At 36.9% G+C, this 27,839-nt stretch overlaps 4 protein-coding genes and 1 pseudogene across 5 annotated transcripts; 3 read left to right on the top strand and 2 right to left on the bottom strand.

The window, feature by feature from the left end:
* Nucleotides 1–339: 339 nt before the first annotated feature.
* On the bottom strand, nucleotides 340–4,952 carry LOC125476475 (vacuolar protein sorting-associated protein 2 homolog 2-like). The gene is made up of 11 exons (XM_048582664.1): nucleotides 4,800–4,952; nucleotides 4,379–4,423; nucleotides 3,950–3,984; nucleotides 3,814–3,864; nucleotides 2,941–3,045; nucleotides 2,771–2,842; nucleotides 2,529–2,600; nucleotides 2,148–2,228; nucleotides 2,018–2,053; nucleotides 1,813–1,919; nucleotides 340–618 (listed from the first exon to the last, which is right to left on the bottom strand). The coding sequence occupies exons 1-11, from the start codon at nucleotides 4,831–4,833 to the stop codon at nucleotides 558–560; spliced, it is 699 nt and encodes a 232-aa protein (XP_048438621.1). The 5' UTR covers nucleotides 4,834–4,952; the 3' UTR covers nucleotides 340–557.
* A 2,676-nt stretch (nucleotides 4,953–7,628) lies between these two features.
* Nucleotides 7,629–12,342, top strand: LOC125476557 (alpha-glucosidase-like). Its single transcript, XM_048582829.1, has 5 exons — nucleotides 7,629–7,885; nucleotides 9,093–9,775; nucleotides 10,145–10,375; nucleotides 10,466–11,112; nucleotides 11,280–12,342. Exons 1-5 carry the CDS (start codon nucleotides 7,656–7,658, stop codon nucleotides 12,198–12,200), a joined length of 2,712 nt encoding a protein of 903 aa, XP_048438786.1. The 5' UTR covers nucleotides 7,629–7,655; the 3' UTR covers nucleotides 12,201–12,342.
* A 1,896-nt stretch (nucleotides 12,343–14,238) lies between these two features.
* On the top strand, nucleotides 14,239–17,317 carry LOC125476437 (annotated as a pseudogene).
* Nucleotides 17,318–17,421: 104 nt separating this feature from the next.
* LOC125476555 (exopolyphosphatase PRUNE1-like) lies at nucleotides 17,422–22,766 on the bottom strand. 2 transcript variants are annotated; one of them, XM_048582826.1, is made up of 13 exons: nucleotides 22,624–22,766; nucleotides 21,856–22,435; nucleotides 21,281–21,465; nucleotides 20,798–20,878; nucleotides 20,671–20,712; nucleotides 20,518–20,562; nucleotides 20,332–20,418; nucleotides 19,653–19,779; nucleotides 19,483–19,563; nucleotides 19,256–19,375; nucleotides 18,794–18,858; nucleotides 18,143–18,248; nucleotides 17,422–17,765 (listed from the first exon to the last, which is right to left on the bottom strand). In XM_048582826.1, exons 1-13 carry the CDS (start codon nucleotides 22,669–22,671, stop codon nucleotides 17,665–17,667), a joined length of 1,668 nt encoding a protein of 555 aa, XP_048438783.1. In that variant the 5' UTR covers nucleotides 22,672–22,766; the 3' UTR covers nucleotides 17,422–17,664. The 2 variants fall into 2 exon arrangements, with proteins under 2 accessions (XP_048438783.1, XP_048438784.1); XM_048582827.1 differs by lacking the exons at nucleotides 17,422–17,765; nucleotides 18,143–18,248 and adding an exon at nucleotides 19,128–19,185 and having other exon boundaries at nucleotides 18,810–18,858.
* A 284-nt stretch (nucleotides 22,767–23,050) lies between these two features.
* On the top strand, nucleotides 23,051–26,597 carry LOC125476556 (nicotinamide/nicotinic acid mononucleotide adenylyltransferase-like). Its single transcript, XM_048582828.1, has 10 exons — nucleotides 23,051–23,197; nucleotides 23,400–23,463; nucleotides 23,651–23,724; nucleotides 23,931–24,016; nucleotides 24,345–24,428; nucleotides 24,569–24,653; nucleotides 25,178–25,257; nucleotides 25,658–25,759; nucleotides 26,095–26,153; nucleotides 26,224–26,597. The coding sequence occupies exons 2-10, from the start codon at nucleotides 23,405–23,407 to the stop codon at nucleotides 26,324–26,326; spliced, it is 732 nt and encodes a 243-aa protein (XP_048438785.1). The 5' UTR covers nucleotides 23,051–23,197; nucleotides 23,400–23,404; the 3' UTR covers nucleotides 26,327–26,597.
* Nucleotides 26,598–27,839: the final 1,242 nt, after the last annotated feature.

Raw genomic sequence — 27,839 nt, 5'->3', positions numbered from 1 at the left:
AATTAAGTTCCTCTCTGGATCTCTATGTTCAGAGCCAACGGAGCTGGAGATCCAAGCCTTTGATTTTGTGTGAGTAGGCTAGTTGGACGGACTAATAGGAGCCTCATGATTTAAATGAGTAATCTAGATTTCCCGAAGTAGTTTGCCATGGTTGACCTTACAACGTTGACTCTCACTTTAAAGTTTAAATAGTGACCACCTATGACAAATTTTTGTTCAAGTTTTCAGAAAAATAAAATAAAATAAAATAGAAAGAAAGCAAATATGTTAACATCACAGTGAAAAGAATTGTTAAATCATACAAGGAGTATGAGAGTGTGTATGTTAGGCACCACCATGTCATGAAAACTAACAACTTTGTTTGTTATTTAGTAGAATCCGTCTCCATCCAATCCAAATAATTGCTAAACCAAATATATATCATCCAGGGAGTCCTACTATTATTACAATATATTCTTCTTTTCTTATGGTCTTGCTTTGTAATTTGATTCAATTTACACGAACGGATGTATAATGATGATGATGATCAAGATGTGCGCGCTGCATGCTTAACGGGATCACAAACGTCGCAGAGAGGCCAACCTCTTCTCAAGATCCTCAACGTCGGGCGATTCAGAACTGCATACAGTTAAGAAAGAGTGTTAGGATACACTGAATATTATATGGAAACCACACGAAAAGGAACCAGACTGGTTTTGATGATGGGAGCGTATTATTTTTCAACTTGCGACTCAAACTCAACCAATACTAGTTTATCATGGCAAGTGGCAACAGTTTGTCATAGAAATCGAATGACACCTTTTATTTGGCCAAATCAACAAGCTATCTCTACCTACTAAATGGTAGAGATAAGTGGTATGCTGAGGAAAGAAATGAAGGCCACCTTCCAAAATTTGTCCAAGTTGACGGTAGATGATGCATTAGTTTTGAAGGAATTCTGTCCAATCCTACTAACTTGTGGAGATTGAAAGGGATAAGTTTCCTTCGTAACTTTCGGATTCATTTCTTACTTCAACATACATTCAATCTAGTGAAATATCCGATCCAATCTAGTACTAGGCACCAAACATGGCTTTTAGATCAATTGCCTCTGCACACCAAACGGGCTTTCAGAGCATCTACCCAAATATGAAAGAAAGTCAATATATTTCAGTGATACCGCCAGATATGCATAAGCCCCTAAATGGTACCGACTACGTGAGCAATCATTCTTCAAGTTACGACTTACGACTCAAACTCGACCAATGATAATTAACCATGGAAAGTTGGCAAAAGACCGTCATAGAAATCTGATGATGCCTTTTTTCCTTATAAAAATATCAACATGTTGTGTCCACCAACTTTATGCTAGCATTTTAGTACAACTATCTATCAAACTAAGGACAAAACTAATTGTAGGTAACCTTTCATTATGATACAATACAATAACTTTATCAAAAAAACCACGCCAAAATGGTCGTGGATGTATAAGACATGCTTAAACCCCCTAATGATACTGATGATGTGAGCAATCTTCTTCAGATTTTTAATCAATGTTAAGCAATGCTAGTTTATTAAGGCAAGTTAGCAACAGTGTAGTGCAAATATCTGTAAAAATATGATGATGCCTATTATAACCAGTTATGTCCACCTACTTTCTTACGCGTTTATGAATCATTTTCAGTACTGGTGCTTTTCACTTTGAAATATCAAACAATCAGTCCACCGCCAATACAAAATGTAAACTTCTAAAAATCTAAACATGACACAAATTACTGAGTTCTAAAGAAGGAAAAATCATTTGGTGTTTCTAATAGTCAGTAATGGACATACCTGTTAACAACATTTGCAGCATTCTTAGGAGCCACATTTTCAGCATTCCTCGGAGCTACATTTACAGTATTTCTCGATGCAATTCTGCCTTTTGGAGCTGAAGATAACTGTAAGGAACGAGAACAAGAGTCAAAGATAAGTTGGTTTAAAACGAAAAAAAATAATAATAATCAAACAAACTCGCTATGAATCTCAAAGCACCAACCTGGGATGCAATATCAACACCAATCTCATCGAGCACCTGAAAATGAAATATTTCAGTTCTGGATTAATAAGATAATGCTAATACCCCTGTACAAGAAAATAAAACTACTATAAGGATGCCGATACTCCACCTGGTTAGTGAGCTCCTCTGTTTCCTCTTCAGCCTCATCTTTGTCCAAGGTTTCATCAATAGACTCTGACATCATTTCTATCTGCATAGACAACAATATGAAACGTGAATTCTAGAACATGACAGTAGGCCAATCAGGGAGGAAAATGGCAGCGTTTAATTGTCCTGGCCAAAAACTAACTACATCTATGTTGCCATTTTTAAACAATGGAGGGTTTGAGTATCAGTTCTCTCACATATATGTTTGGATCTGGTAAACCACATTTGGCAAGCGAAATTTCCTTTGGACATGGTAGGTTCCGGTTGTGTGTTCATTTGATTAAAACCAACATTGAATTAACCAAGAAATTATTACCAAAAAGTTGGAAACCATTAGTATTACCGTCATATCCATTTGTGCTGCGTTCTTCTGGAATTCTCTAATCACTTTAACTTGTTTTGCAGGTGCCATTTGCTGAAAAGAGAAATAGATAATGACAACAATACTTAATTAATTTCAAGAGCTGGAGTAGATGATTCCAAATGAGAAACAAAATCAATAATAATAAATTTAAAGGACTACTACATAGTAATAACTAGTAAATCTGCCATGTTAATCATCCGAAATTCTCTTGATATGTATACCTTGTTCATTGCTACCATTGCTTTAGTTGCACCTTTCATGCCTGTGGAAATAGAAGTGCTTGCGTATAATGCCTGCAAACATATTGCAAGGATACCGACAATCAGAAAGTTGCTCACCGCATAATATATATTATAATCTTTTAACTGAACTCAAAGCATAAAATGCTGACCTGTGTATGGGTGCCTACACCTCTTATTTGGGCACGACTTCCTTGCAAGTTAGTAATCTGTTGGCGTAGCCTAACGAGTTGACGAGCCAGGATTTTTGTAGCAGCCTGGATAAAACTTATTGATCATTCAGTTTTAATAATGAATGGTTAGGTTTGATGACATGACTGACAGGGTTTTGCCAGCTTACTGCACAAGCCAACCTACAGAACATTCGTTCATCCACATATATAGACATGCGGTATGCGGTATCTATTCGTGTAAATGATCTTCCTCTCACAGTTTGTCAAATTCCACGAAGAAACATTGCAAAAAAAAGTCAGCTCAGTTTGGTAACCTATCAGTAATGGAGCAAACTTATGTAGGTTAGTTTTCTCCTAATACCTGAAGTAGCAGTCACTTACACACTAAGAATTACCACTTGCTAAAGCCCTCCTTTAATGTTTGATTTGTCATGTATCCTTTTGTTCAGTACAGTATATAATATAGTTTCGAATGGCTACTCCGGCATCAATCTACATTAACTTCTGAATCAGCTAGCTAACCAGCTTATATCATTTTCTAATTTTCACTAATATTTGAAATTTAACATAGCAGCTACTAGCAAGGCTGAATGTTTCACTTTATCTACGTGCATGAAATTGTCTTAAAATTCAAATGGTTGAAATAAAAGAATTAAATTCAAAAGACATAGTTAGGTAACACTAATCAATACATCCAAATCACGTTGGGAAAATATGTTGAGCTGCATACTTTAGATTCTTAAAGTGGCAAACCTATGTGATATCCCCTAATCGTATGACCATTAGCTTACAGCTAATTCGCACATTAACCAGTACGAGGAAAGAGTAACTTAAACGGAAAAGTAAACTTGCCTCGTTTCCAGTTTTAGCCGTTTTCTTGATCTCTGCCACCAACTTCCTCTCCTGAAATGCAGAAACAAGGAGGACACTGAGGGAAACATCCGAAAACATAGTCAATCAGAAGGTTCAGGGTAATTGTAACAAATACCTCCAACTGAAGAGATGCGATCTCACGTTCAATACCTGTAAGAGAAAAAAATGGGAGCAGGGTTGACAAAAAAAGTTAAACCGCTTAATGTTGTAGTTTCAATTTGTTGCCTCTAACCAAAGACTAAAACATAATTTTAGCTGAAGTACACCGAACAAGTTTGGAACTTTGTGATTGAAGAAACTGTAGATTCTGAGCCATGTTTCCGACAAATAAGGAAGCAAACCACAAAAACATGGAAATTAAAACAATTGATAGCGTCTTTTTCGGTTTTATGTGGGTGTATCATACACGTATTTAAGGCGATGACAGGAAACTAGATCGGTAAAAAATCAATAGAAAAACATTCAGCAGAATGCAAATATAATATGTAGTTGGTTTCAGCAACTTTGAAGCAAATTCAAACAAGATAAAGAGAAGAAAACATACCTCTTGTAGCAACACTCATCTCTCTTTTGCTTTCCCTGAGAGCCTCTGTTCAAATGCACAACCAATTTAACAAATTCACTCACAAATTTAATCAAACAGACAACCAACAACAAATAAATCTGCAGAAACTAGAAAGCCCACAAAACCAATTCTGAGAAGAAAAAACAAAAAGAACCCAAAAATTTACTTAAAATTCTAAAACAATGATACACAGAAAAAGAAAAAGAAAAAAGATGGTGAAGTTTGAAATGTTAAGTTCCTAAAAATCCAAGAGAGACTAAAAACAATGAGAAACATTTTATTTGAAAATCCCATTTCTTCTTCCACAATTGCTCACCCACCAAACACAGTGGCAATGCAAAAACCCTAATCAGTGAGAAGAACTAATGAAACCCTAGAGAGAGAGAGAGAGAGAGGAAACCTTTGGGGGAGGTCTTCTTCTTGAAGATGTTCATGGTGGACTGAGTGATTGAGAGAACCCAGTAGAGTTGAAAAGTTTGGAACTTTTGGAGGAGTTGAGAGAGTTTCGGTCCAAACAAACCAGTAGGGCAAATCCTCTGAATCTGCTATATAGGAGAGCGTGCGTTTTGCTCCCGGTTCAAACTAGCCGTTACGATTCGGCCTATTTCTTTCTGACTATATTGCCCTTCCACGATTAATAAGTTTGATGCCCTTTCTTGAGCTGTCATTGGTAATTTCCTATTTGGTACAACACATATTTCATGTATACTAAGCTTAGCCTCAAAGTTTCTTTTGTTTTAATTTATTTATTTATTTTAGGAATATTTTCATTACTTGCCATCGTGACATTCAAAAGCCAAAAAATTAAAAGAAAATACTACTAGATAAATCATAATGTTATGATAATTATTGTCATTATTTCAATTCTTGATATTCTCAACTGGTGCTATAGTAGTTTAGAGAATTTTAGGCCCATATTTCACAAGAGATGTTTTGGTTTCAATTTCTGACGTTGATGAATCATACAATAGTGGTTAGGGTAAGTTGAAATGCTTATATGCATCTTCCTAACCTCTGGAATGGTATGTGGCAAAGTCACAATCATCTTTAAAATAAAAAAACGGGTGGTGCTACATACACCAAATTTGTGCATCATATGATGTGTCACATTCTACATCATATAAATTTTTAATACAATTATTAATCAAACTCCAACTTGAATTAAAATCAAACTTTAATTGGTTACACATCATCTAGTACAAAAATTTGATGTGTCTAGCATTATTCTTTTTTTTTTTTAGTATAAGCAATATTTCTATACTAAATTACACACTAAAATTTTAACTCAAACATTATAAATTATAAAATTAAATTAAATTTAAAAAAAATTAAAAAAAATAAAAACCTTTAACTACCGGGATAACAACGTATATTTGAATTTGAAAGGCAAACTCAAAGGAAAGGACTGTTGTCAAGACTTCTAATGTAATTTTGTCTTTAGCTTCCAGTGTTTTGTTCTAATATTCTTACTGTTTGTTCTTTTATTAGTGGGCTTTAAACGTCGGGCCTTATCACTTGATCTTTCTTGTTGCCATGTGATCCTTTGTCGTTGGGTTTGGCCGTTATTATTCATATCATACAGGGACTCAATGTGAAAAGTAAAATGTCTACTGATAATTATCCAACACACTCTTTCTCTTTCTTTATTCAGATTTGAAACTAGTAGCGTAAAATAAATTTACACATGCAGAGTTCGTTATTAATACATATGATAATTTACATTTTGTTTCTCTTTCACCTCCATCTGATTCAAAATCTTAACTTAAAAGATAATAATAGTTTAGAAAAGATAATTTAACCTTACATGTTAGTTGCAAGTAGTAAATTGTCATAATAATTAAGATTTTTTTTTTTTTCGAATCTGCTACATCTTAGGTTTAAATTCTCCATTCACATAGTGTAAATTAATGTATAATAACTCTTTTAATCGAAACCTTACATTTTTTATTTTTTTTTTGTAATGAGCCCTTATATGTTAGCTAAATCCTATTTAAAATCACTCCATCTCCCAAAGCCTAAACTTATGAGTGCATTTTTGCTTACCACTCTTGATTAGTAGTAATGTTTATCATCCTATTTATTATCATTAGATGTGTTTAAATTTTCAAATTTGTATTTATCTAATATACAGATCTTAAAATTTAAATTTATCCAACAGTAATAAATCGAGTGATAAACATTACCATCATCGACAATGATCCATGATGATATGCTAAAACTTGGAACTTCTCCCATACCAGACAGACAAAGAATAGCCGTCCTATCATCCACCTAAATTCCTCTTTCCAAATAACCGTCCTACCATCCACCTAGATTCCTCTTTCCAAACTTATCCTTATGATATTTTATAATTTCTTGATGAAGCCTATCAGATGTGCTAATGTAAGAGATAACAAGATTTAAGAACGATAAGAGAAGATTTTAGTCCAAAACACGATGACGAACAATGTTTTTAACGATCATTTAAATAAATAAATAAATAATATAAATAAATAAATAAATATATATATATATATATTCACACCTTCACACTTTTTTTGCCACTAGTACTACTCTAAATCGTCATGAAATAATTGTTTTACTCGTACGCAAAGTATATGTGAGAGTATTTTTCTTGTTGTTAAGTTATGGAAATGAGCTGCAAGCCAAGAGAGAAATTAAAAAAAAAAAGAAATTTTAACAAAAAATTATCGGTACTGTTTATTTTAACAAAAAAATCAATTATAGTGATATTCACTTTACCCTTTATTTTATCTTTTTTGTTAAAATTCAAAGTTTTCAAATATTTTTCATTAATTTTAAGATAACTCTCACATCAAATAAGATCAAAATACTGAAAAACACATGAAAAACGTATGACGTGGTCAGCACCTTTACTTTTTCATTTTTTTGTTTTTGGTTGCGATGTAGGTAGGTACAGCGGCGACACATTTTCATCACGTGTGCAAGATAAAAAAACAAAAAAAAAAATTAATGAAAATGATTTGAAAATTTTAATTTTTAATGATAATGAAAAAATAAGAGATAAAATAAATAGTACCAAAATTGATTTTTTAGTATAAAAATATAATTTGTTATTAAAGTAAATAATACTGTGTATTTTTAATTAAAACTCTTATAAAAATAAAATAAAGTAAAATAAAAAGCAAAAGGCAACGTAATCATGAAAATCTTGGCTCCACAGAAAAGCGAGTAATAGAAGTAGAAGAACACAAGAGTTACGAAAACAAACAGATCACCAAATCTACCAAAACCAATGGATCATCATCTGCATCTGCCATTCTTCTTATTCTTCTTGTCTGTTTTCTATCTTGTATCATCTGCAAAAGCAATTGCAGAAGCAGAAGCAGCAGTTGGGTATGGATACAGAATTCAATCTGTCAACTACCACGATTCCTCCAGGAACTCGTTGACTGCTAATCTAGGCCTCATCAAGCCCTCCTCCCTCTACGGACCTGACATCCCATATCTCAATCTTCACGCCAGGTACCTACTACTCCCTAATTTAACTCAACTAATTAATTATTCTTATCTTGAATAACTTGTATTAGCTGTTGTAGTTACTTTCCAAGACTACGATTTCACTTTTTCATTCTCCATCATTTTTGGTGGGTTGACCAGTTCATCAGGATAACAAGACATCTCAACCGTCCATTGTAGATACTAGATAATATTCCAACTAATAGATCCTTTGCTAAGACTAAGAACCTTGCTCAGACTAAGAGCTGGTTTGGTATTGCTGTGTTTTGAAAAAAAACTAATTCTGCTGTGCTGTGAGAATAAGCGGCTGTGAAATAAAGCAGCAGAGTGTTTGGTAAACTTTTTTGTAAAAGTGTTGGTAAACTTTTTTGTAAAAGTGCTTTTGAAAAAAAAAATAGTATTATAGTGTTTGGTAAACTTTTATGTAAAATAGATGCGAAAAAAAACCGATTTTTTCAAAGCTGGGTTTTGCAGCTTCTTGTTTTTGGTTTTTTTTCACCCAAAACTGTGAAAAAAAGCTGAAACTGAATGTTTAACAAACACAAAAACAGCTCTCAGCTTTTTTTTTATACCAGCTTTTTTCAGAATCAGCTCAGTACCAAACCAGGTCTAAGAGTGTAGCACTGTCACTTGCCCACCAACGCCTTTAATTATGCATGAGGGGCCCAAAACCTACTTTCCTTTTTTAGGTTCGGATTTGGAGATGACGAAATTCGAATGGAAGTATCACGGCTGATGTTGTACTCTGCACTATAATTTCTCCTCTACATATATCGTTGAATAGAAGAATTATTAAACTAGCATAAAAAAAAAGCTTCAAACGTAAATTGTCTGTAAGAAAGGAATTGTACAAGAAAGTAGTATTTTTCGTTATGATATTGATGTGATAATATCTAGTTATATGCATTTTATTTTTTCATACAAGCGATATTCTATTTTAAACTAATTATTTTAAGAGAAATTCAAATTCAAGTAAATAGAGAGCATCACATCTGCTCCCAATTAGGTTTACACCCGCATTTTAGCCAATTAGAATTTAGATATGATCATATTTTTAATTTGAACTTTGAACCATAAATAACAGGGGGTGATGTGTTTTGCTGGCTATACAAGTTAATAATTCAGATTCAAATACTTACAACATAAACATTTCATGTCATCAAATTTTCTAGCAAGAAAACATTTCATGAAATTATCTTAATCATGCATGCAGCTATGAAACCAAAGATCGTCTAAGAATTCGAATTACAGACTCAAAGCAGCAACGATGGGAAATCCCACAAAACATGATCCCCCGCCAAACCAAAACGCCCACACCCACACCCAACCCCCACCACCACTGCATCTCCTCCAGCGACCTTGTCTTCACTCTCCGCAACACCACCCCATTCGGTTTCACTGTCACCCGCCGCTCCTCCAACGACGTCATCTTCGACACCTCCCCCCACTCATCAGACCCCAACACCTTCTTGGTCTTCAAGGACCAATACATCCAACTCTCCTCTTCTCTCCCACAAAACCGATCCTCCATTTTCGGCCTCGGCGAGCACACCAAGTCCTCCTTCAAGATCATTCCCAACCAAACATTGACTCTCTGGAATGCTGACATAGGTAGCGTCAATCCCGACCTCAACCTTTACGGGTCCCACCCTTTCTACCTGGACGTAAGGTCCGCGTCTCAAGATGGTGGCAAGACCGATGCAGGGACATCTCATGGGGTGCTGCTGCTGAATAGTAATGGCATGGACATAACATACAGCGGTGCTAGGATTACTTATAAGATAATTGGTGGAATTGTGGACTTGTACTTCTTTGCTGGGCCGACACCTGAGTTGGTGGTAGAGCAATATACAGAACTCATTGGTCGTCCTTCCCCTATGCCGTACTGGTCTTTTGGTAAGTTTGATGCTTAGATTATAAATTGAACTTTGTTAGCTATGTATCCTACCAAAGTAGTACTTGAACGATCACATTTTCGTGCCACAATGGTTATGTGACATGCACGAAGCAGTGAGTCCACTTGTTACATCAGTTATTACGGCCAAGAATACTGTTATTTGTACCATATGTCAACTGACGATGTGATTTCATTTGCTTGTCCGTACTACTGACATAGTATGCTTTTAGTTTTGATTTCAGTTTTTGAACCATATCCATTTCATTCACTTACTTATACATCAATGGTTCAAGTAAAAATAGGAAGACTACTGATGACAATACGGTTCTTATGCAATTCATATTAAGTTGATTTCATTCCTGCTGAAGGATTCCACCAGTGTCGATATGGTTACAAGAATGTTTCCGATGTTGAGGGCGTGGTTGCTGGTTATGCAAAAGCCAGTATCCCTCTTGAAGTTATGTGGACGGACATCGATTACATGGATGCTTACAAGGACTTCACTCTCGATCCCGTCAACTTTCCATTGGATAGGATGAAGAAATTTGTTAACACTCTTCACCAAAATGGTCAGAAATATGTCCTCATCTTGGATCCTGGTACGTACGCAGCCTAAAGCCTAAACGCTAATTGTGTATTCAAATTATTGAATCACAATAGCAGGAATGATCATATGCTTTCTTTGACAGGTATCAGTAACAACGATACCTATGAAACCTACATCAGAGGGAAGAAAGCAGATATATTCATCAAGCGCAATGGAATTCCTTACCTGGGAAGTGTATGGCCTGGTGATGTCTACTTCCCTGACTTTGCACATCCACGTACTGAAAAATATTGGGCTAATGAGATACAAATATTTCAAGATGCTCTGCCTTTTGACGGTCTTTGGCTTGATATGAATGAGATATCCAATTTCATAACCTCTCCTCCCACTCCATCTTCTACACTTGATGACCCTCCTTACAAGATTAACGATTCTGGAGTCCTGCGTCCGATCAATAACAACACTGTTCCGGCATCAGCGCTGCACTTTGGTAACATTACAGAATATAATGCACATAACCTGTATGGACTCTTGGAAGCCAAGGCAACAAACAAGGCCTTAATCAATGTAACTGGTAAAAGACCGTTTATACTTTCTAGATCAACTTTTGTAAGCTCCGGTAAGTACACAGCACACTGGACTGGAGATAATTCTGCACAATGGAGTGATCTAGCATACACAATTCCAGGCATTCTGAATTTTGGACTTTTCGGAGTTCCGATGGTTGGAGCTGATATATGTGGATTCTCTGGAAATACTACTGAAGAACTCTGCCGGCGATGGATTCAGGTAACCAATTATTTTTAACTGAAATTTTTGATAAAATATTAGACCACATTATATATCTTGATTCACATATGACTTTATTTACACTTAGCGAGGCCAGTCTCTGAACATTTGCATACCTGTGGAGTCAAACTTATGTGATTAACTTAGTTAGCTATGTGTATATGTAGCTAGGGGCCTTTTACCCCTTTTCAAGAGATCACTCCGCCAAGTTTACAATCCGTCAAGAGCTCTATCTATGGGACTCAGTGGCAGAAACATCCAGGAAGGTGCTTGGGCTGCGCTACCGGTTGCTCCCCTTATTTTACACATCAATGTATGAGGCACACATAAAGGGAACCCCAATTGCAAGACCCCTTTTCTTCTCATTTCCTCAAGATACCACAACTTACGAGGTCAATACGCAGTTTCTGATTGGTAGAGGTGTAATGGTATCACCTGTGTTGAAGCCAGGAGTCAATTCAGTTGATGCATATTTTCCCGCTGGAAACTGGTTTGATCTCTTCAACTACTCGAAATCAGTAAGTGTAAGTTCAGGACAGTACATTAGGCTGGATGCGCCGCCTGATCATATCAACGTGCATGTCCACGAAGGAAATATTTTGGCGTTGCAAGGGGAGGCCTTGACAACACAAGCAGCTCGAAAGACTGCATTCGAGCTCTTGGTAGTTTTTAGTAGCAACGGACAAATTACAGGAGAAGTTTTCCTGGACGACGGAGAGGAAATTGAAATGGGAGGAGAGGGAGGTAAGTGGAGTTTAGTGAGATTTTATGGTGGAACAGAAAAGGGAAGTGCATTTGTAAGGTCAAATGTTGTAAATGGAGGATTCGCTTTAAGCGAAAAATGGATCATTGATAAAGTTACCTTCATTGGGTTGGAAAAGGTTGGTCATGGATTTGAAGGGTATGCGCTCAACATTGCTAAGGGAGCAAGTTTGAAGGGAAACACACATATGAGAGCAAGCTTTGACAAGAATAAGCAGTTTGTCACAGTAGTGATATCCGACCTTTCGATTCTTATAGGAGCAGAGTTTAAGTTGGAGTTGAAGCCGAAGCACACTGCTGAACGCACTTTGCAGAGAACAATCTGAATAACTGCACGCCAGTGAAATTTATGGATCGAAAATACTCTAATATTAATATACACATATTCTGCAATTGTTTGTGCATTTGCAAAACTTTGATTTGCAACTCAACTTTTTAAAAGCAGTTCCATATGATCATTGCTTCAAAGATACATTCTTCCCTAAATATTTTCTTCACCAATTGTGATTTAACGCTCATCCTTAACAATTGTCCTTAACAACTGTAGAGGTGAAGATTGTTGGAGATAAGTTACTAAATTTTGCAAGTCTTTCGTATTTGGGTAAGATGACAGTATCGGCTCACTCAGGTGGCCCGTTGAGTATTGTTGTGAGTGGTGGGTCGCTGACCGGATTTTTTCGTCGATGGTGCATGGTATGCCGGAGGAAGCCGTAAGGATTGTTATGTGTAACGAAGCGGCATACAAGTTTGACATATGACTTGTGACCTAATGCTCAGCTTGCATTAAGCACGCCCTATCCTCACGTTAAGGCACGCCCCATCCCTAATAAACGAGTAGCAAATGACAAGAATTTCTTAGGTTTGATTAACAAAAGGTGCAAAGGAAAATCAATTACCACTATGTAAAAATTAAAGAATGTCTTTTGAGTGCTTAATCCAAGTTTGTTGTTCAAACTGGCCTGCCTGCCTGGTGTTTTGTGTTTGAGCTTGGCCTATTGGATTAATAAATCAAGATACATATGATTTCCTTCCATATGCTCAGTATATGCATTACTTTCTCTAATCTCCATTTCCATATAAGAAACATTTGTCTAAATCTTTCTCTTGGTTTGAGATATCTATGAGAGTCTTCCCTTTGACTAGGTTGAAAGCCCCGACTAGGTTTTTATTGAGGCCCATCTAAGCACACTATCCTTTGAGATTGTACGTTATCGTTTTCTCAACTTAATGAATATTGTACTTTTTTCAAAAAAAGATATTTATGAGTTTCTTCCCTCCAAATCCCTGTCCCATTTTTTTGTCGAAGAGATATTTATGAGTTTCAATCCTTTCTTGTTTGAATAGTCACGATTAAGTCACGTTAACATCTGCTATTGACTTCTTTACATAGAAAGGAAAAAAAGAGGAAAGTGAGAGAAGCGGATTGGAAGGAGGGGATTTAGAGGGAAGAGAATCCTACTCTTACTAAATATGTTTAATTTTTGGATAGAGTCAATCCATGGAGTTTGCTGTTAGCACAGAGAAAAGCAGCTTAAAACGTGTTATTACTTCCTAGACATGATTTTTTTCGGTTATAAAGTAAATAACAAAGATTTAATCTTGTCGCAATAGGTAATATAATTACTCATGTTACATTTCACGTTTTTCATAGATGAGGGAGCTGAGTTTTAAAAGCTATATAATTTATGGAAAAGTTCGATTAAAAAAATAATCCTTAGTAATCCTCAGAACACCAAGTAGCGATTGCAATTGAAACACAGAAAATGAAGATGAAAGAAAACAGATCAAATACACCATTTTTGTTGTGTTTTTTCTTTGTTTTTAGTTTATTTGCGTCATCCAATGGCCAGCAGGGAAATGATGGAGAAGCAGTTGGGTTTGGATACGCAGTTCAATCTGTCACCAATGATACCTCTGGGACTTCAATCTTAGCCTCATCAACACCTCGTCCACTTATGGACCTGACATCTCAAGTCTCACTCTCTACGCCAGGTACTTAATCTATATAATTAACCCCATTAATCTTATGATTTTAACTAATTTATTAGATGTTATCAATTGATTTCTGAGATGAACATTAATTGTTTGACTTAACACAAAATTATAAGCTAATGTTCTTTTAACTGTAAATCATACGAAAGCAAAGTAACTCGTAAATTTAAAAATTGAATTATTTTGTGTACACGTTAAACTCTGATTTGTTTGAAAAAAGAACAATTCAAGTGTTTCCTTTATGAGTTACATTCTTTTTCACATTTAAGTGAGTTTCTTTATCTTACCATATTTTGCATGTTATATAGATATATATATATATATATAACCTCACACCTTTGACTTTTGAGTTTTATTTTTTTTTTTTTTTTTTTTCCGGGAAACAGCTATAGAACCAAAGATCGTCTGAGGGTTCGAATAATAGACTCAAACCACCAAAGATGGGATATCCCTCAAGACATCATCCCCTGCCAAACCCTAAACTCAACTACACCTCCTCGCGACAACGACCTTGTCTTCACCCTCCGTAACACCACCCCATTCGGCTTCACTGTCACCCGCCAGGTCCACCAACGACGTGGTTTTCGGCACCTCTCCGGACCCATCAAACTCCAGCACCTTCCTCGTCTTCAAGGACCAGTACATCCAGCTCTCCTCCTCCCTTTCCCAGAACAGGTTCTCCCTTTTCGGCCTCGGCAAGCACACTAAATCCACCTTCAAGCTCATTCCCGGCACCACCTTCACCTTCTGGGGTGCTGACATCCCCAGCGTCCAAACTGACTGTCAACCTCTACGCGTCCCACCCCTTCTACCTGGACGTCAGGTCGTCCTCACCAGACGGCAAGCCCGACGGTGCTGGAACATCTCATGGAGTGTTGCTGTTGAATAGCAATGGCATGGACAAAAGATACGACGGCGATAGGATTACTTATAAGGCCATCGGTGGTGTTGTGGACCTGTATTTCTTTGCCGGACCTACGCCTGAGTTGGTGGTGCAGCAGTATACTGAGCTCATTGGTCGGTCGCCCTGCCCCTATGCCCTATTGGTCTTTTGGTAAGTTGCTCTAGAGTGTAAATATATTCAACTTAATTTGCTATTTATTCTATTAATCTATTTTATAGTAACCTAGAAGGATCACATTTTTGAATCGTATTAGTTCATGATTACTGAATATCTTGTTACATCAATTATTATAAGGATCCGTTCCATAATGAATCAATTAGTGACCTGCCACTTAACATGGCACTTGGTCAACAAATATGATCTTCCTAGCATTGTTCGAGAACTCGAAAAACTTGATTTTGGATTCACATTTTAATAATGTCATGCTCAAATTATTCATGTTAATGGTGAAGGATTCCACCAGAGCCGATATGGTTACAAGAATGTTTCGGATCTTGAAGGCGTGGTTGCTGGCTATGCAAATGCAAGTTTCCCTCTTGAGGTTATGTGGACAGACATTGATCACATGGATGCTTATAAGGACTTCACTCTTGATCCCGTCAGCTTTCCAGTCGATAAGATGCAGAATTTTGTGAATACCCTTCACAATAATAGCCAGAAATATGCCCTCATCATTGACCCTGGTATGTAACCTTACGGTTTAATGTCTGTTTAGTGTCCTCTAGTTATTTTTCTTAAAAGTTTGTAATTGATTATATTTTTGCATATTTTCCTTTTCTTACGTGATTATTTTCTATTAGTACAAATGCGAGCTATGAAATCCCTAACCAGGGGTAAGCAAGCAGATATATGTATAAAACGTGATGGCAGTTATTACCAGGGGAAGGTTTAGCCTGGAGATGTCTACTTCCCTGATTTTATTCATCCACAAAGTGAAAGTTATTGGACAAATGAGATCAAAAGAGTCAAAGAGACCCTTCCTTTTGATGGTCTGTGGCTTGACATGTCATGAATGAGATTGCGAACTTCTTAACCTCCCCTCAAACTCAAAACTCTACACTTGATGATCCGCCATACAAAATCAACAACGGAGGAAACCAGCGTCCGATAATTAGTAACACTGTTCCGGGATCAGCCCTACACTTTGGTAATGTTACGGAATATGATGTTCATAACCTGTTTGGCCTCTTGGAGTCCAAAGCAACAAACAAGGCCTTACTTAATATAACTGGGAAGAGACCCTTTGTGCTATCTAGGTCAACTTTTGTGAGCTCTGGTAGGTACACAGCACATTGGACCGGAGACAACGGTGCGAAATGGGAGGAATTGGCATATTCCATTCCAGCCAGTTTGAACTTTGGACTCTTTGGAGTTCCGATGGTTGGAGCTGATATCTGTGGATTCTTAGGAGATACTAATGAAGAACTCTGCAGGGGTAACTGATAAGCATTGAATTCCGAACACTAAAACAAAAAACTAGACCATGTTATGTAACTTGCAAAAGTGACTAAACTCACCTATGTCTATGTGTAGGTGGGAGCCCTTTACCCGTTTTCAAGACATCACTCTGATATCCATTCAAGCCGGCAAGAGCTCTACCTTTGGGAATCAGTAGCTGCATCAGCCAGGAAGGTGCTCGGCCTGCGCTACCGGTTGCTCCCCTTGTTTTACACATCAATGTATGAGGCACACAAAAATGGAACCCCAATTGCAAGACCCCTTTTCTTCTCATTTCCTCAAGATATCAATAATACGAGATTAGGTCACAGTTTCTGATTGGTAGAGGTGTGCTGGTTTCACCTGTGTTGAAGCAAGGGGAAAACTCTGTTGGGGCATACTTTACTGCAGGCAACTGGTTCGATCTCTTCATCTACACGAACTCGGTGAATGTAAGCGCAGGGCAGAACGTTACACTGGATGCACAGCCAGATCATATCAACGTGCATTTTCGCAAAGGAAATATATTGGCCTTGCAAGGAGATGCCTTGACAACAGAAGCAGACCGGAAAACTGCATTCGAACTTTTTGTGGTTGTTAGCAGTAGTGAATAGAGTACCGGACAAGTTTTCTTGGATGATGGAGAGGAAGCGGAAATGGGAGGAGACGGAGGCAACTGGACTTTACTACACAAAATGGAAGTCTACATCTAAGCTCTAAGGTCGAAAACGAAGGATTCGCTTTAAACCAAAAGTTGATCGTTGATAATGTTACCTTCATCAGGTTGCAAAACGCAGGCTGGGGTTGAAGGGTATACTTTCAACATTACAAAGGGAGCAAACTCGACCGGAGATATAAAGGCCAGCCTTGACAGTAGCCAGCGGTTTGTTACGGTACAGATTTCCGGAGTAGCTATTCCTATAGGAACAGAGTTTGAGTTGGAGCTTAAGCATGGAAATCCTCTGAACAGCTCTGGAAACAAAGCTTTCATAGGCCTGTAATATTTGGAACTTCTTTTTTTTCTGATAAGAAAAGTTTCTGAAGTGATTGCAGATGAAAAATTGCAAATTTTTTTCCTTTTGCTGGACAGAGACACCATCAAGCAACGCCCAAAAAGTTCTTTTGAATGTTGAATCTCAACCGAGAGTTCTAGTGCAATCAACATGCCTATCATCTGGTTTTCGTTCTAATCCAGTCTCATCAATACAGGCTCATCCACGAAAAGTTTTTATACACACTGCAGATCATTTTGGAAAACGAAGCAAGTTTACAGTAAAATTGAATATCTGATCCAAATTTTCAAGAGCAGATTAGTTTGATCATTCCCTCAAATATACCTTTCAATTTGAACAGCCACGATTAAATTATATCTTACAGAAATCTTTCCTTCACCTCTTGTGTAACAACATACTCGAGAACAACTGTCTCTGAACATTTATTGAGGTCTGGAATTCGCATTAGCCTTTTGAAGTCCCACCAAATTCTTCTAAGAGGCGCTCGATGGTCTTTCTCGATGTGACCTTGTCAATCTCAAATGCTTGCATCTCTGCTCCAAGACCTGCACGAGCACCATGAGGAAGTTTAACACCATCATGGCACCATAACGGAATTTAAAATTAACCATCTTTTCAATCCCGGATGATGTGTAGCAATTAAAACGAAAAAATACACAATTTTTTAGCAAGAACAATAAAGAAACCAAAGAAAAACAACTGGAGTTTCTACGTCTCACAATTTTAATGAGTTTAGTCAGAATCGATGAGATCATTATTGCTACAAACCTCTTTATATGAATGCCAGTCAGCAGGATGAAGACAACCAAGTATGTATTTCTAACCTACTCTTCCAGAGATCTCAAGTCGAACTAAAATTCCCAATTTTTCCGGCCACACAAACTGTAGTGCGTGGCCTGTATTATTTTGAAGTGATTCTTACCTGACTGATGGATCGCTTTGAGAGGCAGTTGGGAAGCACTTGAGTCGAAGAAAAACAGCAGATTTTTCATGAGCTCCACTGACTCAGCAGCCACTAGGATCTCTCTCTGTATTCGACCACATACATGGACAATGTCAGAGCCTCTACCATAAGATAGTAAAACGCTACACAACCCTTTTTCTAGACAACATATTCAGTTTGTTTTAAAAAAAGACCAGAGACTGTGACTGCAGCAAAATATGTATGGATACTCAGAGAGTCGGTGGATTACTTATTATTGAGCGAATACTTGGCTCATTTTGTTTAAAGTACTCCCCATCCCATGAGGAAAGAAATGCCAAAAGGCCCTTAGATGAGCACTTGGCAGTCCAAAATTAGGATACAAAATTGTAATCACATCAAAGTCAAACACAGAAGTTTGAGTTGTTCGAACATCGAAGTTACAATAGACTCTCAAATGATCAATCCTTAACCCACTCGAAGCTTTGGCTTTATTAATCATGACTCACAAAGGAAATGATTCAAACCCTCTTTGAAATAGGTTCGTTTTAAATTAAGCCCCGGGGCATGCCAGATCATTAACGGGTAGAACACGCATTAAAAAAAAAAAGAGAAAATGTCAAATATAACTTATATTAGCACGTCTCTAACCTTGAAGTTCCTTTTCGAATCATAATACCCAGAAACAACCATGAGAAGCCGGAGTTTTTCCATCTCTGAAATTAACAATAAAAACAATGAAAATGCACAAAAAAATTTAAATATCTTTATACTTTAAAGTTTAAACACAAAATGAATGTCTTTATAGTTTAAACAATGAACTTCATCAAAGTAGTTTGGAACAGGGAAAACAAGAATAAAAGACGTGTAAGTTACTGGTGACAAAAAACTACCGGCAAGATAATATCTTCAAAATTATAGGATGTTACTTCCGTTATTATAAAGGAAAGTAAATAATTGAAGTGAGATTGGATTAAAGGTCGACCTATACTATCCGAATTAATGAACAAGCTGACTATTAAAGGCTTCAATACTTCTATTTCCTGCAATATGATAAATGTTTATGGTTCAACTATCTCACGATAATTTAGTGGATGAAAATTATACACTTACGTTGGAAATTTTTAACTTCATGCGCTGAGGTGTTCTCATGTTGAAGAAGCTGTGCAATTGGCATTCCAATGGAACTCATCCCAATTTGTGATGTTCTAGCACCAGGACCCTCCGGTTTACCTGTTTCAACAACTATTATGTTAGCAGAAGGATATTCCATTACATTGAAGAGCGAAAAGAAATCCCAAGACAAGCTTAAAAGGACTAAGGTTAGTTCAAGTCCAGACCTGCTCTTGTCCACTTTTTGAAATCCTTGCGTAATATATCACCAACCTTGAGATCAGATACATCATACATTTTGTATCTCACTGAAAATCAAAAGTTAAATATAGAGGAAGTCGTTTTAAATAAAGTAAATGAAAACAAAAGATAGGCACGTCATGGACACAATACATACATAACTGGTAAAGGCCGTTGCACCCAAAGCGACCAGCACCATGAATTAACAGTGTAGCCATGTACTTATCTTTGATTGAACACTGAGAACCACACAAGTTTGTGGAGTCTAAAAGGATGGCAGCTAACTGCAAGAAATAGGAATTCCAGAGAAAAAAAAATTGTAAAAAGGCAATGGAGGGAAAACTAAAGTCTAAAGTTGAGTATTTCATGGCAAACCAAGATATCAACTACCGATCCCCCCAACCTCACAACCCAGCAACTTAATTGGCTGGCCTACAATATAAGGGTTAAGGATTTGACTACCTATCTTAGGCTATGAGCCGAATCCTAGAAAAGAAAATGTGGAATACGTATACAAGAGCCAATAACTAATAAAATATGAAGTCCAGCAATGTGCTGAAAAGAAAAAAAAATGAGATCCATGGAAAATTTTCTACTAGCAGTAAATTACAATTGACTGAGGTAGCCAAAGATGGACGCAGAAAAAACGTGGGAGGTTTTTAACTCGTTGCTGCAAAGTACATGGTCTCTATGGTGGAGCATGAACGGGACACACAGAGAGAGAGAGAGAGAGAGAGAGAGAGAGAGCTGAAAACAGTGCACCAAGAAATAGGTCTTTTAGGTCTTGAAATAAGTTGTTCACATTTTACAGCATGAAAAAGGAAAAAGAAAGGTACCAAAAGTCTGCTGAATCCTTGTCCAGCCAAAATCTCAGGTAAAATCAGAGAAAACTTCTCAGCAACAACTGTGCAGCATGAGCTATCCTGTTTAGATAACACGATAATCAGGATATTCATTCATGTTAAGAACAATAGGGACAAAGGAAGCCACTAAGGTTACAATGCATAGGTTTCAATCAATACTTCTGCTACAGTAACACTCTTAACCCAGGGATATACAGATTCTCCCTGTAAAACAAGACAAAATCTTATATTAGGCAACTTTTAGCTACATTGAACTTGTCAGCAAGTAGTAGGATAAGCTTAAACGCATCCGCTTTGATTTCAGCAAATCACCTGTTTGCAATTGAAAAATTCAACTACTGCCCCTTTCAATCCCTGATATAGGAAGAAAAGAGTATGAATCATTTCCCATGGTAAAATAAAATTTCAAGTATATCCCAATTTTTGGAATTTGATTTACCTCTTGCTTGGCTGGGAGCTTGTGGCCATTTAATAGAACTATTTTAAGACTCCCAAATAGATCATAATATGACAGATCAATCTGCTCAAAATTTCACGGTGAAAGGTAAACACATAAGTTGAACAGGCATTCCATAATTGAAAAGTTATATTTCAGGACGCAACTGGTCACAGGTAAAGTTGAAAAATTAGAGAGAAAAAGAATCCACATAAGTAATCTGTAAAACCGCATGATTCATATGTGATTCAACAATAGGGATGTTCACATTTCATCACAATATACACAGGATGGGTATAAGTGATACACATGGAATATAAGCAGCAAGGAATAAACAAAATTTCCAAAAAACAAAATAAAAAGAATCTGCAGGTGTAGCATTTTTGTATTAAGTCAGTTCTTGGAATATCATTGCTTATCAGCACTAATCTACCCAAGTGAAAGAAAATAGGAGACCACAGTATAACATTAGTCAATAGAACGTACCTCATCTACAAAGATTAAGGGCGACTGATCAATTTGACAAAAATCAAGTAACCATTTGAGTTCAGCTTGAGAATTTATGTCTGACCTCTTCATGTTGATAACAGGCACTGTACACAACTGGTCACATTTTTGTGTTTCATTCAGGTAGAAGGCATAAGTGATGGTTGAAACAATGGATCCAACATCTGCAAATTGTCCAAGAGTGGCAAAAATGTATACTCTGACATCAATTCACAAATTTGGCTGAAAGAAATAGAAAATCACAACGAACCTCCTGAAACACATATTATCAGCATTGCAATACAGTGTTTCTGACATTTTTTAATTTGTATTAACAAAAGATATGGACTTATATAGTATTAGACTTGATAACAATTCAAATGATTTCCAATGAATTTTGGATATTCAGGGCACATAGCTGTCTTGTCAACGTTGTCATGAATTGGGTTTGAAACTCATATTATAGTACAATGTGGTCTCTTATTTACAAATGTAAATTTCAAAAGAAATGATACAGAGATTACAAAAGGAGAAGTACAAAAAACTAGGAAAGGAGATTTAAAGGCAGGCATTACCAGCAATATCTTGAGCCATTACAACATGTAAGAATTTTCCCGGGACACCGGCATTAACTTCATCCTTTGTGGCTTTGAGAAACAAATTAAGCCTGTAAATGCTTGGACACGATGCAACAATTTCAAATTGCGGTGAGTCCCCACTATAAAACGATGCAGCAGACTGAGGAAGTGAAACAGTAGACAGGTTTTCTTTCCTTCTATTCACCCTGAATGATTTCCCACTTGTGACACTTGCTAGACCATTTACTCTACCATGCTTATGATCATTTGCTTCAATGGCAGGCTCATTTAATGTCCTCAAATCAAAGCTAAAAGCTGACTGAACATTAGCGAACGCAAATGAAGCAGTTTTACCAATTTTCGCCCCTTCAAAGGGCTTAAGAACACTATCATCAGAGAATGGAACTTGCCCTTTTCTTGTGAGTGTGTTACCAATATCCGACGTGGTACGAGAAATGTTCCGACTTCCATGGATTGCCGGAAAATCAACAGTAGGTGGGCTAGGATTCTGATCATCAAGCCTCAAAAGGCCATCGAAAAACGGGTTATGTCTGGCACGGCTGTATGGCTCCTCCACCTACAAATAACATCAATGGGCACAATTTTAAGTACAATTTCAATAGCAAAACGAACAGAGGCTTCCTCTTTTACGCAGTACTTCCCAAATTCAAACCCTCTCTCCTACTCTTAGTAATATCGTTCAAAACACAAAAAATACCGAAACGAAAAGGTTAAGGATCAAATGAACTTGAGTGTCAGACTGACCTGATTGGGCTGCCCAACAGCTCTGGGACTGGGACTCCTGGACCTCATGGTTCTGAATAGCAATACAAGAAAGCGCCAGGCAAATGGTGTTGCAGTTTTGAAGGCGTGAAAGGCCGGCAGAATCCGTGACTAAAACAAGAGCACAAGACGCCATGGGAAGCCTTGTGAAATCCGCCATAATCTTAGCAGAGCTCAACAGCTTAGGAAACAGAGTCTTTAGACAAAGACAAAAGTGTCAAACTTTTCACCTTAAATTCACTGCGCCTCACTAATCGATTAACGGATGAAGTTAAACAATAATTAAAAAATAACCCAATAAAAAGGGTCTTTTGTTTGTTTTTTTCTGGGTGGAACATTTTCAGAGTTTTGACGAGAAAAAAACCATAACTTTTTCTAAGCTGCCAATCGCATCTCATCCCACCCAGCTGCCGCGTCTATCGAACCCATCGAGCGCGAACCCAATACGCGTCTGAGCTTCAGTTCCAACGCCCCGACTCCTTGACCATCCTCGTCGAGAGGACCGGCTCCAAGCGGCGGGAAAGAAGGGACCTTTAAGTCATCGATTCTCAAAAGGGTAATATTTTTTATTAACTATTTTCCAATCTTCTAATCTGGGTGTGGCTTATTTTCCAATTTTATAATTTTCACTTGGGTTTTCTTGTTTTGTTGTATCCTTGTGAATGGTTTTTAATACTCTGTTTGGCTGCTAGGAAAACGTAAGAAAACGTAACATATTTTATGATACTCGTTTAATTCAGTCGTTTTACTTCTTTCAGTTGTGATGGACATTCCTCTGCCTGTTAGTAAATTAGCTCTACATTTGGTTAACCACGATGACAAGTAAGCTCACCTTATCTTAAAGACATTAGTTTTTAGCTTGCAGTAGAAAATGCATTACCTTTTAGTTTCCGGAGAATTGAATTTGTTTGTAAATTGCAAACATGGATGTTAATGCTGACAAAATTCGTACCATAAGGTGTAAGGTTCTTGGAAATATGGTAGCTCACTCTTTCTCTCTCTAAACTAGGGACAAGAAATACGTAGTCCTAGTAGCAACTGGAAGTTTCAATCCTCCTACCTATATGCATTTACGGATGATGGGTAAGTTGTGGCACAAACTAAATTTCTTTCTCATTTCACAGCTAAATTGTGTATATACATACATGCAAATTGCGCTCTCTTTATGAACCGGGTCATGGCCTCATAGATTTCATTTTCTACTTGCGGCTTTAGAATCTTTTGCTCATTTTTCAGTGGAAATTGCAGTGTCTAATGTATATTTTGATCAATTTTGTTGTTGTCAACAGAGCTGGCAAGAGATGCCCTGAATTCGGAAGGCTTTTGTGTTGTTGGAGCTTATATTTCACCTGTCAATGATGCATACAACAAGAAGGTATGTAACCTGTACTAGCGTCTCTGTAGGCGTCGGAGTAGAAGGTGCTTTCATATGCCCATGGTTAAGGGTGCACAATATGCCTAACAAAGTTCGAAAATGAGAGTACATTAGGTAGTTTGTTGCATGACCCCTTTTAACCATGGTTGTAGTAGCAACGTAGTGATCCCATTTTGTTATTGCACAGATTACTTGGATTATTTGTGATCTCAATTCTGAAGTTTATTCCTCTTTATCCCACTTAAGTGCTGTAATTAAATCACACAATCAGACATGTTATATCCCTCATTTGCCACAAACTGACATTGTGACTTGGCTGGCTATGTAGGGCCTTATATCTGCTGAACACCGTGTACAGTTATGTCATCTTGCCTGTAAGGGTTCAGAGTTTATAATGGTTGATCAATGGGAGGTATTTCCGCCTCTCTCTCTACTATACAAATTCTTTAGAATCTTAGATGATGCTTCTGTAGTGCAGTTCTATGTCTTATGTATTTACTACCACAAGGGTTCTGTGTACTTATATATAGAAGTTATAAACCAATTTTACAGGCAAGACAAAGTAGCTTCCAGCGCACCTTAACTGTTCTATCTAGAGTCAAGGGTTTCATATCTGAGGCTGGGCTGATACCAAGTGGTAAGATCTTCAAAACTGTTATCCCTTGTTTTCCTTTGAACGATATAGCTAATTATTATTTATCCTCACACAGGCTGTTCTTTTGTAAAATTATATGTATGCAAAAGTGCAAATAGACAGTTGTAGATGTAAAGCACATTTACACACCCAGAACTTATGGCTGTAACGTTCGAGGAAGTGTGTCAGAAACGACGCTTGTCATAGTGGTGCTTGAAACCCTGTTTTCTAGATTAAGGAGTTATATGCTCCAGACACTCTTTGTCATTTCAACATATGGTATCTTAAGGCTCTTATTCCATGGATCTGTTTGCTAGAAAATAAAATTTAAAAAAGGCTCTTACTTTTTACTAAAAAGAGCTCTTATTTCATGATAAGCTGCAGTGCTGACACTAATCACAAATTTCGTTTTACAGACTTTTTTGTGTAGTCAATTTGATGCATGACCATTCTGAACCTGGTTTGCAGTTCTACTTCATCATAATTTGGAGGCAATATGATTGATTTCTGTGTCTTGCTCTTGATAGATTCCCTTAAGTGCATGCTTGTCTGTGGTTCTGATCTACTCCACTCTTTTGGCATTCCTGGATTTTGGATTCCTGAGCAGGTACGTCTATATTCTATATTACTGTGGCCATGTATGATTAATTCGTATAAGATAATCATCTCATTTCTTAGTATTATTACCATGCTGCAGATTAAAATGACTTCATCTGGAGAGTTATACTTGTTTTAGTTCAGTAGCTTACATGTGAAAGTTCTATTCAGATCAAAAGGTGGTGAATAGTTCTTAGGACTTAGGAGAAGATTCTATCTTAATTTCCAACAATTATGCACGAATGGATTTTATATTGCTTGACTAGAAATTAACCAATCGTTTAGTGGATCTTTGTTGTGTAATATAAAGTAACAGAATTCTTCAATTGGGGTAGGGTTTAAAACTTTTCAATTAGTTGTTTCTGGTTCAAGCAGATGGTAACCACCATATTCTTGCCCTTATTTATCAGGTGAGGAGCATATGCAGAGATTACGGTGTGGTTTGCATTCACAGGGATGGACAAGATGTTGACAAGATTATATCAAATGACAAAATTTTGACAGAGAACAAGGTATGTTGATTTACCATTGTTTTCGTGCTCATGGTGAATTGTAAATTTGTAATAATAATCAAACTCTCATTCAGTGGCATGTCACTGGGTTTTTAGCTACACCTATATTAGTTTAACTACCGCCCAAAATGATGTTATTGTTGTGCAATTTTTAAGTCTGATTCCTGGTATACAAGTTATCCAGATTATTCGAATCGTACTTTGCAAGGGTAGGAACTGGTATAAATTGAAAAGCAAAACATTTGTTGCCTGAACAGTTTTGATTTGAAGCTTCCCATAGTCCATTGCTTCTGGTCTCTTTGATGTTTGTTGTTAAACCTTTTCTTTTATTACAGGGTAACATAAAAGTGGTGGATGAACTTGTACCAAACCAAATAAGTTCGACGAGAGTAAGGTAAGGCAATCTGATTCCTTGACAGAAATATTAATGGGATTGTAGAACTAACAATTTACTTGCTCTTCAGGGATTGCATCTCAAGAGGATTGTCAATAAAATATCTGACTGCAGATGAAGTAATTGATTACATTAGAGATCATCATCTGTACTTGAACACGAATGACAAATGACGGTAATGTCTTCATCAAAAGTAAGTTGTTACATGTTTATTAGATCATTATGTAGAAAGTAGAAACCAGTAATTAATTGATCGATACTGCACATTGTTAGCAACGGAGTAGAGACATCTTAACCTTTCCGCACTACCTTATATTTCGTGTTCATTCGTTTGTTCTTCTACTTGGCTAACAAAACTGCAGTAGAACAGAAAGATCCTTACGTTGCAAATGTGTCAAGTGTTGTTGAGCGTCAATAAAAATCTCGAAACCATTTTTACGTTCACTCTTAACTGTAAACTATAGTGATGTTCTGGCTTCTGAAGGATCAATTTGAGAATGGCCGCACCAATAAACTACATAGTTTGTATATGTTATATTCCAACTACAATCTGATTAGAAAGTCATTCAGAACGTGATACAAAAAAGAAAAAGGAAAAAATCGGTGTTTATTGCAGAATCTGTAGGGTCGATTAGAAAAATACAAGTTTGAAATGCTGCTTGGTATTGAATTGCTACGCGTTTTACGCTGTGCGCAAAGAAGTACTAAACAGAGTAGGTATCAGTCTGGTATGATTGGGGCCGAAAACTTGAATTCAGAAAGAATGTCAAGTTTTTGTAGTACGAACATGGAAAAAAAGAGGCAGTTGGGTGCCCGCGGTTGACTCAAGTGACCCTAGACCACGCCCAGTAGGGGCCATTTTGTTTTTTATTTGATCCACGGGTAGAGGTCCTTTTCTTTGCTAAGGTTTTCCGAGTTGTTAATTAGCGGAGGCAGAATGGCTGAAGATGTTAGATTTCAATCCGTGATGTGAGTTTGACAACCCAAGCGAAGGTAATAGTTGAAGGCAATGCTCCACAATCCACATGACATGGGATTTCTACCGTTTGTGCACTGTGATTTTACTCCTAGACAGAGACCAATAGGCTAGCTCAACCTTGTCTTTTCATTTTTCTTGTCAAACGTTAACTCAGTCCACTTAGCACGGTCTTACAAGCGAAATTTCTAAAATGCGTCATCTATGACGTTTATCTCTAAATTTAACGATTTAGTTTTCTTTAAAGGACTCGCTTAAGTTCCCATTAACGAATAGTGGTCGACATGTTTTATCAAAAGGAAGCAAAGGAAATCCAAAAGCCAACATTTTTACGAAAAAGTTGTTTGCTAAGTTAGTATTGCTGTTTCCGATCCGAAAGTAGGAAGTTTCAAATCCAAGTATTTTTTGAAAAATTAGAGTGAAAATTGTAAACGCAGTAGAGGAAAGTATAATCCCTATGCATCCTGATGAGAATTCGATCCCTAGTGATTCCCTTCCCCCTTAACATTTAATAATTTAACTTACTAAGGTTATCGTTTGTGCAAATAAAAAAAACACATGTATTAAAAAGGATAAGCATAATAGTAACCAAAAAATTAATTGAATTTATACATAAGTATATACTAAATATTAAAAAAACAAACAATATATTGCATATACAAATTATATTCCAAAAATTTTAAGATTGCTTCGATTAAAAAAATTTCGAA

The sequence above is a fragment of a genome, unplaced genomic scaffold, assembly GCF_019419815.1.
Source record: "Pyrus x bretschneideri cultivar Hongxiangsu unplaced genomic scaffold, Pyrus_bretschneideri_v1 Contig19, whole genome shotgun sequence".
Taxonomy (NCBI): domain Eukaryota; kingdom Viridiplantae; phylum Streptophyta; class Magnoliopsida; order Rosales; family Rosaceae; genus Pyrus; species Pyrus x bretschneideri.
This window is presented reverse-complemented; position numbering and strand designations above follow the sequence as displayed.

Excerpts from the sequence above, each read along its gene's own strand:
- LOC125476557 (XM_048582829.1), top strand. The coding sequence starts at position 7,656 with ATGGATCATCATCTGCATCTGCCATTCTTCTTATTCTTCTTGTCTGTT. Across the intron at positions 7,886-9,092 it reads TATCTCAATCTTCACGCCAG|CTATGAAACCAAAGATCGTC; the intron begins GTACCTACTACT and ends TCATGCATGCAG. Across the intron at positions 9,776-10,144 it reads TATGCCGTACTGGTCTTTTG|GATTCCACCAGTGTCGATAT; the intron begins GTAAGTTTGATG and ends TTCCTGCTGAAG.
- LOC125476475 (XM_048582664.1), bottom strand. The coding sequence starts at position 4,833 with ATGAACATCTTCAAGAAGAAGACCTCCCCCAAAG. Across the intron at positions 2,601-2,770 it reads CAATGGTAGCAATGAACAAG|CAAATGGCACCTGCAAAACA; the intron begins GTATACATATCA and ends TTCTCTTTTCAG. Across the intron at positions 2,054-2,147 it reads CAGAGGAGCTCACTAACCAG|GTGCTCGATGAGATTGGTGT; the intron begins GTGGAGTATCGG and ends TTTCATTTTCAG.
- LOC125476555 (XM_048582826.1), bottom strand. The coding sequence starts at position 22,671 with ATGAGGTCCAGGAGTCCCAGTCCCAGAGCTGTTGGGCAGCCCAATCAG. Across the intron at positions 22,436-22,623 it reads CTGTTGGGCAGCCCAATCAG|GTGGAGGAGCCATACAGCCG; the intron begins GTCAGTCTGACA and ends TGTTATTTGTAG. Across the intron at positions 20,713-20,797 it reads AGCTCCCAGCCAAGCAAGAG|GGATTGAAAGGGGCAGTAGT; the intron begins GTAAATCAAATT and ends TTCCTATATCAG.
- LOC125476556 (XM_048582828.1), top strand. The coding sequence starts at position 23,405 with ATGGACATTCCTCTGCCTGTTAGTAAATTAGCTCTACATTTGGTTAAC. Across the intron at positions 24,654-25,177 it reads GGCTGGGCTGATACCAAGTG|ATTCCCTTAAGTGCATGCTT; the intron begins GTAAGATCTTCA and ends TGCTCTTGATAG. Across the intron at positions 25,258-25,657 it reads GATTTTGGATTCCTGAGCAG|GTGAGGAGCATATGCAGAGA; the intron begins GTACGTCTATAT and ends CTTATTTATCAG.